Source organism: Cibotium barometz, chromosome 54, assembly GCF_041138505.1.
Source record: "Cibotium barometz isolate CiBa-2024 chromosome 54, ASM4113850v1, whole genome shotgun sequence".
Lineage (NCBI taxonomy): Eukaryota > Viridiplantae > Streptophyta > Polypodiopsida > Cyatheales > Cibotiaceae > Cibotium > Cibotium barometz.
This window is the reverse complement of record NC_141099.1, coordinates 39853192-39865726: the sequence shown is the minus strand read 5'-3', so window position 1 is coordinate 39865726 and position 12535 is coordinate 39853192. Positions and strand designations below refer to the sequence as shown.

Genomic DNA, 12535 nt, shown 5'->3' with positions numbered 1-12535 from the left:
CGAATTTTCAAGTACCTGTCGACCGTATGGTCTCATGGCCAACTCAAACTGCGCGTCCGTAATACGTCCCTCGGCTTTGAAGATGGCCCACGTGTCACGTCTGCTATGCCGGCGAGCATACGCAGTATCGTGGGTTGTGGGCTTCCTCCCCGTAACCCGTCGCTGTATCATAATCAACACAATTTGTAAGATTAAAACAATCATAGAATCAATGAATTAAGTAAACAATCAAATAAAGTGGCAGGATACTTACGAACTCTGCCTCCCATGACTCGACGCCGCCAGATCCGAAATGCGAAGATCCAACGGTCTCCATCTGGATCCGTCGTGCCTCCACATGCTGCCTGCTCTTCACCACCCTCTGCTCGTTTCTTTGCCTCCTTCTACTCGCGTTTGTGCGCAGTGGTGGCAGGTTTCTCGGCAGGATAGCCACCCGCAGCTACATTTAGCCGGTCATCGTACGCGAGTTTTTTAAGGTGAGATCTTTTATTACTTAAGATCTCCCTTATTCGCGTCCTTCCCCATACATCCGAGAATGTAGCATGTGGGGGATTGGGGTACCGACTATGTACAGCCTCTATCACCTCCCCAACTAATCGGCTATTTTGATCTTTAAATTTAATAAAATAATTTCTATATGAGTTTGATACTACCCCACGCATGTACTCCATTACCTCCCTCCCCCTTGCATCCATCACTATCCCACCCCTATCCGTCACATCATAGCAAACCACTCTCTCCATCTCTCTCATCTCCTCCTCTTCCGAACTGTCTCCTCTAACTCTTCTCCCTCTATCTCCTCTCTCACCGCGTGCTCTACCACCTCCCCCACCTCCCCCACCTCCCCCACCAAAGCACCCGCCGCATCCTCCACTGCTCCCACTCTTCCTACTGCTGCGGGTGGAGTCACGACTGGGGGATTGTCTACGTGACGGTGGCTGTGAGCCCTGACGTGACGGTGGCTCTGAGGGAGCACGTGATGGTGGCTGTGAGGGTGTACGTGAGTGTGTCTGGGACGAGGTATGTCTCCTCGGTGGACGTGGAAGAGGAGAAGCTGCATGCCGTCTCGTCGGACTCGGAGGAATAGACGGCACTGGAGTGCCCTGGATACTCGCGGTAGGGGTATAGACACCAGGCAGGGAAGGAGGGGGATGGGCATACATATACTCTGTAAGCTCAACCGGACCAGGTTGGCGCCCAAAGTGATTCATCATCTCCATCAACCAATTGCTGTACGCAAATGGATCGGATGAAGAACCTGGAATATCCATAAAGAACCTGCAACAAACATCTTCATGTACATCATGGGCTGTCTCTTGACTCACACAAATTAAATCATTCAAGTCAAGAGAAATCTGAAACGCCGCAGTTTTCTATCTGCAGAAACGCGTATATACACCCGTCAAAAAACGCGTGTATATACGCGTGAACATACTCTGCAGACAGGTTACACACGCTTCTACACGCGTTCTTACACGCGACCTGCGAAAAAAATTTCTCGAAAAGACCGACCCCCCGACAAAGATAGAATGTCCTTATAAAAGGACCAGCCATTGTCGCCCCTGTCAGGATGCAAAAAGACAAACCCAATCGTGTGCAAAAAGACAAACCCAAAGAGCAAAGAGCAAAGTAAACAAATCTAACAAAAGAGACAAGGCACAGGACAAAGTGACTCACCTCTGAAAAAGTGAGTCTTCTCTGCTCCTTCTCTGCTCCCTCCTTCTCCCGTGTGTGTGCTCCTTTCTCTGCTCCCTCCTTGCTGTTGGAAGAGGCGAAAACAGGCGCACTGTTGATTTCTTAGTTCAAAATCTATATTTGGGGAAGGCGGGCTATTTTTAGTTTAAACATACTGCCGCGTTTATTTTCGCGTGTATAAACGCAGGTATATTTGCGTGTATGTGATTTTAGCTGCGTTTATACACGCGTTTTGCAGACACTACCCGCGTGAATACACGCGATTTTTAGGAAGTAGCCGCGTTAATACACGCAATTTTCAGGAGATAGCCGCGTCAATACACGCGATTTTGTGCTTTCATTAAAAACATATAATGATTTTGTGTTTTCTGATTTGTACACAGGATGTCATCAACCTCTTCAAGCAGTTCTGGAGAAGATGAGACATTGCGTCATCGTAATCGCGATGTGTGGTTGGGACAACGGATCAAATGTATGTGTAATCGATGTCAAGGATGCATTGTACGAGCATGTCGAATTACCTTGAATCACATCTCCATGTATGGAGAATGGAATCAAACAGGTTTAGAGGTGAGTAGATGTAAATTGATGGTATTCAAATGACTCATGGTATCCAAATTAAATTAATAGAGTTGTAACATATAATTTGATAAATTGAAGCAGGATGCAGTACCACACCCTAACATGGTACCCTACGCGCGACGAGAGCACGTAAAGCGTCGACGAGATGATGATGGAGCTTCGGGATCTATTGTCAGAGATGAGTGGGAAAGGGATGACAATAGCCTTGCACCCCACGAAGTTGTGGAAGAGGAGGTGCTTGATGATATGGTGCGGAATCTTTTTAAGGATGATCCCAAAGGTATGGACGACGATGATATGGAACAAGAGCATCTTTATAAGGCTTCATCGACACCGGTGTTTGAAGGGTGCACATTCTCAGTTTTACGTGCTTCACTTGAACTACTTAATATACAAACAGTTTATGGATGGAGCAATGCCAGTCTTGACACATTGTTGAAGTAAGCATTCTAACTTACAAATTTGAATTAGTGGTTTAAGGTATAGGATTTAAGACTAATTATAATTGATGATATTGAATGCAGGCTATTATCAAACATGCTTCCAAAGGAAAATAGACTACCCACCTCAAGAGACATAGCGAGGCGCTATGTGACATCTCTTGGAGGACTGGATTATGATAAAATACATGCATGCGTCAATGATTGCATTCTCTTTCGTGGGACGCATAAGGAGGCTCTACATTGTCCCACTTGTGGTGAAGCAAGGTACAGAACAGATATGAAGAGTTTTGATGTACCTCGTAAAGTCTTGCGACACTTTCCTATAATTCCTCGCATCAAACACATGTTCAAGTGCAAATCCATAGCAGAGCTCATGTCATGGCATTCCTCGCATCGATCGGATGATGGCATGTGGAGAATTCCCGCAGACACTCCTGCCTGAAGATGAGTGGCCCAGCTTTAAAACAGAGCCCAGAAACTTGAGACTTGGCCTGGGTATGGATGGAGTGAATCCATTTGGTTTCAAAAGCACCGCATACAGCGTGTGGCCAGTTGTGTTGGTGAATTACAACCTTCCACCATCAATGGCGATCAAGAAGGGACATCTTATGTTATCCCTTCTAATTCCAGGGAAACATAAAGTCAAGCATATGGATGTTTATCTTGAACCACTGATTGATGAGTTGGAGGAACTATGGAGAGGTGTGGCGGTGGTGGACATTAGTAGGCCTCCCTCCTCTCGACACTTCGACTTAAAAGCAGTGTTGATGTGGACAATGCATGACTTTCCAGGATACAGCGATTGTTCTGGTAAGAATTCTAATTACCTCCCTACTCTATTACTATTGGCTATATATATTAATTAGACGGTTTGACTTTATTATTCTAACTTTTTCCTATATTTTAACAGGTTTGAAAACATCGGGTAAACATGCATGTCCTGTTTGTGGCCCTTCGTTAGTACATGAGTATGCTGATGGTTTGTGTAAGACTATATTCGATAATCATCATCGATTTCTCCCCTCAGATCATCCTAAATATGTTGCTAGTAAGAGTAACATTCCTCCACAAACACTTCGTGCAAAAGATTGGAAGCGTATTTGGGAGTCTACAACTATTCTTCCTCCAGATGGCATGAACAGGTATAGTGATGTTTTTTCAATCTTGTTTTGTGTAGTCTCTAATTGGATTAAAGGTCACATAGAGCAATCCCTTGTGCAGGTACTCCATTTTTTTCCGGCTGCCATATTGGACCCATCTTAAGATCAACCATCTTCTTGATCCCATGCACATCTTCAAGAATGTGGGATCTGGTATTTGGGAACATATTACTGGTAAACGAGACAATGTTAGCGTACGTGAGGACTTGCGGGTCGCAGGACGTATGCGTCAAGCTTGGCCACGAGAGGTGGGTGGGCACGTTCGTCTTCCGCCTGCACCATGGATTATATCAAAGAAAGAGGAGAAGCAGGTAAAGCAGGCCATCACCACTTTGCGTACTCCCACTGGATGCATGAGATCATTGAAGGGAGCCTTTACAACCACTAAGAAAAGAGGCGTTGAGCAACTATATGGGTTGAAGTCCCACGATTGGCACAAGATGCTTCAAGTAAGTGTTTTCCAAGTCTTGTACGTACGTTGAAATGAAATTTTGTAATGCCATAAACCATAAATGTGCTCTTATGTGCGCAGTTCATACTACCTACTAGCATCGACCATTGTGCGAATAAGAGTTTGAAAAAATGTATTTATAAGATGGGCGAGCTTGTGAGGTATGTAAAAACCCATGCTCAGATCACCCTTCATTATACCTTGCAAAATGAACGTGCATGAGGTATAACGTACTATTTATTTATTTTTCAGATATGTTAGTTCCAAAGCAATTGATCCAGCCACGTTGGATGATGCGCGTGTTATGGCAGTGGAGGTGGTTTGTTTGGTAGAGGAGACTTTTCCGCGAACCATTCTCACAAGTCAACTACATCTCATTGTGCATTTAGTGGACGAAATTGCTTTATGTGGTACTGTGCATGCACGTTGGATGTTCTTCCTAGAGCGCTTCATGAAGACCTTAAAAGACTTTGTGAGGCAAAGTGCAAGGCCTGAAGGAAGCATGGCCGAGGGTTGGTTGATACAAGAGTCTCTTGTATATATTTCAGAATTTCTTGGTCAGGTGGACAGCTCTTTGCCACGACTATGGAGCAATGAAGAGGACTTGAGGATGACCTCTATTGTGCCTCAAGGAAAAGGACAGAGTAAAGTAATTGACAGAACATTGATTGATGATCTCAATTTCACTTGTATCCTTAATAGTGATGTGATGAGCAGATGGGTTATAAGATATGAGGATGCAAAGACAAAAAGACAAGCAGAAAGAGCTCTCTTTCGGAGGCAACATGGCTCTCGGAAGGCGTACCCTAAGCATCTAGCAACACTTCCGAATGATATCCATGTTGATTGGTTGCATGAGGAAATGGAGAGAGCAGAGAGCGACGAGGGGCTGCATATCACGGCGGAAGAATGGGAGTATGCACGAGGATGCATGTCAAAGGTACATAGAACTAATGTTTTGCATTAGTTGTAAGTGATTTGCTTTTAATATTTATTCACATTGCTTACACAAATATTGCTTCTATTTTGGTCCAGTGCACTATGTTCAATGCTATATGGTGTGAAGGCAAGCATTTTCGAACACAAAGAATTGATGAAAAGAGAAATACACAAGATTGCGGTGTCATTAGTAGCTTTGAGGGAGCTAATGGAAAAATGGATGATTATTGTGGCATAATCCAAGACATATTTAGGCTTGACTTTCGTCGCTTCTTTGTGTATGTTTTGGATGTCAAATGGCAAATGAACGTGGTGGAAAAAGGGCCTGATGCAACGATAAAACGCCATGCAAGTGGATATGTAACTATTGACTCTACAAAGTTCTGGCAAACAAAGAAAGATAGGCTCGTATTGCCACAACAATGTGAGCAGGTATGCATTTTTTTTACTAATGTGTTTCATGTACATATATATCTAAGCTCGCGTACCCCTTGACTTTTGATATGCTAATTAATTACTGTACTGTGTGTATTTGAGTAGGTTATCTATCTACCAATGGTGCATGACATCAAATGGTGGTACGTCATCCCTATTGCACCACGTTCCAAAGTGATGTATAATACATTCACTGATATGCAGCATATGGAGGATGTAACAAGCCGCAATGAAGATGACGTCGAACATGCCATTGAAGATGTTGTGATCGATGATCAAGAAATAAGAGATGATCATGATAATGAGGATGAGCATGCCATTTCTCATGATCATGAGAATGACCCTACCATTGAGGATGATGGTGATGTTGATGAGGATGATCAGGACATCGATACCATTATCAATGGAGTACATAATATCGATAGTGGAATAAATTTAATCGTAGCCTTACCAATTGATCAAATGGATATTGATGTTGATCGTTTGGCAAGGATGGATCTTATTGAAGATGAGATCGAACCCTAACCAATCCGTCACTGTATGTTCTAAATTGATGACATTTCTATCATCTCATATGCATGATTTATTTTTGAATATATTTCATTGTTGTAAATGCATGTAGTGGGATTGTGTAATGATGTATACTGTAATGTACTATGAGATGGTTTAAGGAAAATAGTTTTTAATTTTGTAAAGGAATTCGGTTCTTTTCAGTTTTTCTCTGCCATGCGTGTATTAATCCGTGTATAGCAGCGTGTATTTATCCGTGTATAATAGCGAGTATTACCCCGTGAATATTATCGTGTATAGATGCGTGTATTACTGCGTGTATATAAACGCGTTTATACACGCGTTGATAAATGCAAATATACACGCGAACTTAAATGCTAAAATACACGCGCCCGATTCTATTCAAATACAAGCGCGACCATACACGCGTTCGTAATTTATCGCGTGTATGAAACGCGTGTATGGCAGCATTGTCTTGTAGTGTTGTCGACCGAAAGAACCGCACCATCGTGGAGATATCTTGAGCAATGCTTGAGTATGCTTCCTTACCATGCACCTATTGTGGGCAAAGGCTTGCTCAACAGCGGTACATTTCCAAAACCGCTCCCCAGGATTGCAGTGAAGGACATGATGCCGTATGAGGCTTATCATGCGTGCAAGCCCTCGGTGGCACACTTCCGTGTGTTTGGGTGCTCGGCCTTTGTACTTCTACCGAAGGCAATTGGCCATACGTTGGATCTACACAAGAAATTCACTTTTGTGGGTTACAATCAAGCATCCAGTGCTTTTCGGCTTCTTGATCCGACCACCCTCACCATCACGATTAGCCGTGACGTGGTCTTCAATGAGAGCCTCACACCTTCGGCTGCTCCTTCGACTGCTGTGCAGACGGCAGAGCTTCCTCTTCTACTCAGGCTACCTTGTCGAGTACTCCATCTACTACACCCTCGACACCCTCTACTCAATAAGCTTTGTGTCAATGTATGCTTTCATAAGCTTTCAGTGGTTTTTGGGTGTCAACAAAGCGAGCGCTCAGAACACATGTTCTCAGATCTAGGACAATATACTTAGGATTTAGGCACAAGATTAAGTACACGAGACCTAGAGGCCTATAAGAAGGATTCAAGTCCACTTGGAGGCATTTCCGGGCATGAGCGCTCGTCCACAAGCGAGTGGCCGCACATTTTGTTTGTAGACGCCGTTCTGCCCATCTCATTGATTCGGTACTGTAGCCATAGAGTTCCCGTTGCTTGTGTTTGCTCTTGTTTGCTCGCTTAGAATCCACTCAATTTACACATGTGCTCGTCGGTGCTCACAAACCCCGCACAACTCATTTAGTGGACGTCCTCCCATTAGTTAGCGTAGATCCCGTGAGACTCTTCTTACTCTGTGGTAGTCGATTGACACCCGCACTACTGCCTCCATGCACTAGCAAAGTCAGCTACATCCTCCATAGACATTATTTTTAGGAGTTCTTGCTAGGCTACCACGTCCGTCGCGCGGCGACCCGCAAACACCAGGGTAAAGCACAAGGGTCAATATTTGACCAATTGAAGGATTCACAAGGACACCATGTTTCATCAACAAAGCAAACATGTCAAATCTATGGTGCACAAACTTGTAGAAGATGTGCATTTACACAAGAGGCAAGGATTTGTGATTCGTGTCTTGAAGGGTGCCAATTTAGACTAGGGATATGCCAGTATTGGTGCATACAGGTTCAAAAATCAACACTACACCTCAAACACCACAAGAAGCATCATAGGAAGGATCTCACAAGCATTATGTCTAACCAGAGATCTCACAACACTCGGATTTTGACCAAATAACAAGCTCAAGTGACTAAACTTGGCAGTACACTTTTACAATTATAGTATTACGTTACAGGAACATTATCAGATATAGCAACACAATAGCTCAATATCAACATAGGCTTAGGATAAGGAGTATGATGCATGTATTTAGTCATAAGTATCACCATGAATGAATCACAAAAATCACGTGATGCCTATACAACAGTGACCTATAGGGTGCTATGTACTCACATTTCTCATTTTTGGGCACTTGTCCTACGTTGTGTCTTACAACCGTTCTGTTAGATTTGCTCGTTTGGACATGATTTGAGGATGTAAATTGGTTCCCCCATGACCCTTAAGCTTAGTTCATGTTGTGTATAGTGCTTGTGACCTTCAGGATTGACATATTTTTTGAGCGATATTCGTTTGGACCCATCAAACATTTTGTAGAGCTAGTGAGCTAAGAGACCGGAGGTACATGCATGGTAGATGCTTAGAATCATATGTTTTGCATCCTCGGTTATCAATTGACACGTGCATAGCTACTTCCATGCACTAGTCGCATCAGCTATGTCCTTAGTAGACATTTATGTTGAGGAGTTTGTTCTTGCTACGCCACAAAAGTCCATCATGCATAATGAACACTTGGGTGATAGGGGTTGACTACTTCATTCAACAAGTTTATTATCATATTGCTCACAATCTCCCTTATTAGTCCATACGTTGTGAACTCGGATTTTCTGATGTGTTCTCGCAAAGTATTGGCAGAACTTCTCGTCGAACTACATAAATAATGTACAGTAGCGAGACAAGCCCTAGATTTGTGAGAAGTCAAGAGGAGGGTACCGCGTAAACCGAATACACGTAAATTGTTATAACACATGATCTTTCCACTTTACAAGAAGATGGGTCTGGGAACATACAAAGCCGGGACGAGCTGGTCTTCACAAGAAGCAATCCCAGACCATGCCTTGGAATGTCATTAAAACAAGAAGTTCCATTATACCTAAGTTATCGATCCCTAGTTTACACCTTAGTTTACTTTGGGATCTGACAGTCAAGATCAAGCCCATGTCACGTCGTCTAATTTGGGTCCTCCGACAGATCCATGGCCCTTTTTGGCATTGGTGAACGCATCGCCTATATGACTCCTTACGGCCATGAGCGAGACGTTCCCCTTTCCCCTCCCTCGCTAACGGCACATAATTTTTTTGGAAACAATATATTTGTGGTACTAACGTGTACATGGGCTCTCTCCCTCTCCCTCTCCCTCTCCCTCTCTCCCTCTTCTCTCCGAGAAACACACACACGCACACACAAAAATATATAAAGTTAATATTAGGTAATTTGGGAAAAATCTCACATTTTGGGAATTAATTACTTCATATAGTTTTGGACATATCTTAAACATACTAACTCCAAATTTGTCGGAGATCATAGATTTAGATTCTACTCTTCAAGATCTTTCCGATGATATGTCACATGAGGGGGTTTTGACAAACTTTTGGACAAGTTCACCATGCTCCCATTTTTCAAATGGGAATGGGATTTTTTCCAAATTATCTAATATGGTGTTTATATATATATATATATATATATATATATATATATATATATATATAATACATACAGTACAGCATATACATATGTATACATATCTAGCCTCAGAACTAGAGAGTTGACGAAAACACTCAACCACACTACACCTGAAAGGTCGGGCAACCTCAAGAAGATTTGTGGCGTAGGCAAAGTGATGCAGGCAACAGTCCTTGTAGAAGGCGGAGCTGGAAAGAAGATGATGCCGGAGGCAGTCTTCCCGCTGGCCTCTTCTGAGTTAGGTCTCATCGGGCGAAGCCATCGCATCATCCTCCCCATGCTGAAGCAGAGAAGTCTGACAGGTCCCATGGTATCCTCTTCTCCATATTTGCAAGGAAGGACCCTGATTTGTGCATCTCAGAAGGGCGCTGCTGAGAGTTTGCCTTCCTCCTTTGGCTCAGCGTTATCATCTTTATGCTGTGTGCATGCCTCTTTTCTTGTCGCAATCCCCTATCATCTCCCGTTGCCTCATTGTTGCTTGTTTCTTGATCTATTCTGTGTGATTGCACTTGTCTCTCTCCTCTCTTGTTTGTGCATTGCATCTTTCTTGCTGCAATTTTCCTTCGTTCTTTATTAGTCTCATGCAATTTCCCATGGCTCTTTAGTAGTCTCCTGCCGCATTAAGTCTTTCCTCTTTCTTGATCTGTCTTGTAAAATAGCGCGAGCCTGGAACGGAATGAAATGAACCTGTGAGACCATGAGTGGTCTGGTATATTGTACGAACTTATGATTGTGTGTGCGCACAAGGAGGAGGAGAAGGAGAAGATAGTACAATATACCAGACCATGAGTGGTCTGGTATATTGTACGAACTTATGATTGTGTGTGCGCACAAGGAGGAGGAGGAGGAGATGGAGAAGATAGTACTAATCTTTGAAAGGCTGAACCAATCTATAAGACAAAACCTGTGTATAACAACATCGTGGCATATACATCATGGTAGGAAAAGCTATTCCTATAAAGGGGAATACAATCTAGTGAGCATGTACAGAAATGAAATGACATGTCTTCAAGAGGCCAAAATGACCTATGAGAGAGAGCGAGAGAGAGAGAGAGAGAGAGAGAGAGAGATGATGATGATGATGATATTTGCTTATGTTGGTTGTTGCTTTCCAAATGTTTGCAGATCTCTCGCAAAGAACCAAAAGAACAACCATCTTTCCCTAGCACAAGTGGATTGGCTCTCGTAAGCTCAATTTGCTTCTTGGTTGTGTATAAGTGATTTTCTCTGTGGTTCATAAACATCTTTGTGTGACACACAGTCTCAATGACGAGGAGTTTGAGGAGTCCATTGAAGCTATCAGCGCTGATTTTGGACCAGATTGCTCAAGGTACACATAATGTTGAGTTCTATCTCACTACATTTTTACCTGTGAATTGTTCGGTTTTCTTGTGTATGCTGGTTATGATTATGTTGACTATCATCCATTATTGTTCATTTTGTAAGAACAGCATGGATGTGGAGGAGTTTAAAAAATTCTGCAAAAGGAGAGGAAAGTATGTTGCTGCTTGCTCAGAGCGACTGTCGGGATTAGTCGGCAATGTGGATCTCGTAACACCGTGGAAGAAAAGGACTTCGGCTTACAATGCAAGTGCATGCAGCAGTGGGGATTTCGAGGATTTAGACTTACCTACGGTTCAGGAGTCTTTTGACGCAACTGACAAGTCTCGAGCAAGGAACCACTAAGCCGATGTCTGATTCGTCGTTACTAGCCAGCTAGCTGCTTCTGCTGTTATTATCACCACCTATTTTTGCGTTCTTGAATCGATGTTCAAAGTAGGAAATAGGTGGTTATGCTATTATCGCATAGATAAGCTGCGCATATGTAATGTTATTTAGATCGCGTTCTTTTAACCTTCGGTAAACATGTACATATATGAACTTCAGTTTCCTTATTACAAATCACTAGTGAATCACTTTTCAATAGGTTGTTGATTCAACTATCGTAGTTGTCGTCTTAGGATATCGATTAGGTATCTTCTCATATTCTCTCTCTCTCTCTCTCTCTCTCTCTCTCTCTCTCTCTCTCTCTCTCTCTCTCTCTCTCTCTCTCGTGTGCGTGCTCTGCCTGGGTCCCTTCAACTGGTATCAGAGCCTGGTGAGCTGCGTGTGAGCGTGTGTGCGGAGCCGGTCGTCGCCGCCATCGTCGCGTGAGAGAAGCTTCCGGCCATGGAAGCTTGAGGAGCTTGCTTGGAGCAGTCTTCTCGGCACGGAAGAGTTTGGCAAGGAGGAGAAAATCTATGGAGGAAGCTTGGTGTTGAGCTTGGTGTTCAAGGAGAGATCTGGCGATAGATTTGAGGAGCTTTGTTGTCCTGTAGAGCTACAGGTGTGGCTGCTTGTGTTGGTGCAGCTTGTGAGTAGCTTTTGGCTACTATGTGTGGGCTGCTTGCGGTGTAGGTGTGAGTTATTCTTTTGCCTTTTGCTAGCACAGGTGAGAGGCATTGCTGGTTGCAAGGTCGCCAACCATTAGCTAGTCGAGTGCAGCCTGTAGGGTACTTGCAAATAGACTGAGGCAGTCGACAGCTTTGATTCTCAAACTGCTGGTTGGCGCAGGTGTGGGAAGATCAGTCAAGGCCAGCAAGCAAGTCCAACGAGGAGGTGTGCTAATGTGGCAGAGCTCAGGGTCAGCGGTGCAGGTCTCAACCGTAGGTCAAGGTCACAGGTCTTGTTTGGGCATTGCCAACCCAAAAGCTGTTGCCAAAGCCTGAAGGTCAATCGTACGGCTTCTTGGCTATTGGGCCGCTGCTGCCCAGTAGGTCAGCCCTTGGGTTGTGTGGCCTGTGAAACTGGCAGCGCAGGATAAGGTGCAATTGGGTGTGTTTGCAAGGCCGACCACATTAAGTGCAGGTGCTGCACAGTCAGGTCCAAGCGCAAATCTCGTTGGATAAAGCCGGCACTGTGCTGCTTGTGCCAAGGTCGCCAGGCAGG

At 43.8% G+C, this 12535-nt stretch overlaps 1 protein-coding gene across 1 annotated transcript; it reads left to right on the top strand.

The window, feature by feature from the left end:
- The first annotated feature begins 6845 nt into the window (after positions 1-6845).
- Positions 6846-11488, top strand: LOC147608149 (uncharacterized). The gene is made up of 4 exons (XM_086790165.1): positions 6846-7129; positions 10733-10792; positions 10869-10937; positions 11059-11488. The coding sequence occupies exons 1-4, from the start codon at positions 6846-6848 to the stop codon at positions 11291-11293; spliced, it is 648 nt and encodes a 215-aa protein (XP_086646291.1). The 3' UTR covers positions 11294-11488.
- The last annotated feature ends 1047 nt before the right edge of the window (positions 11489-12535 follow it).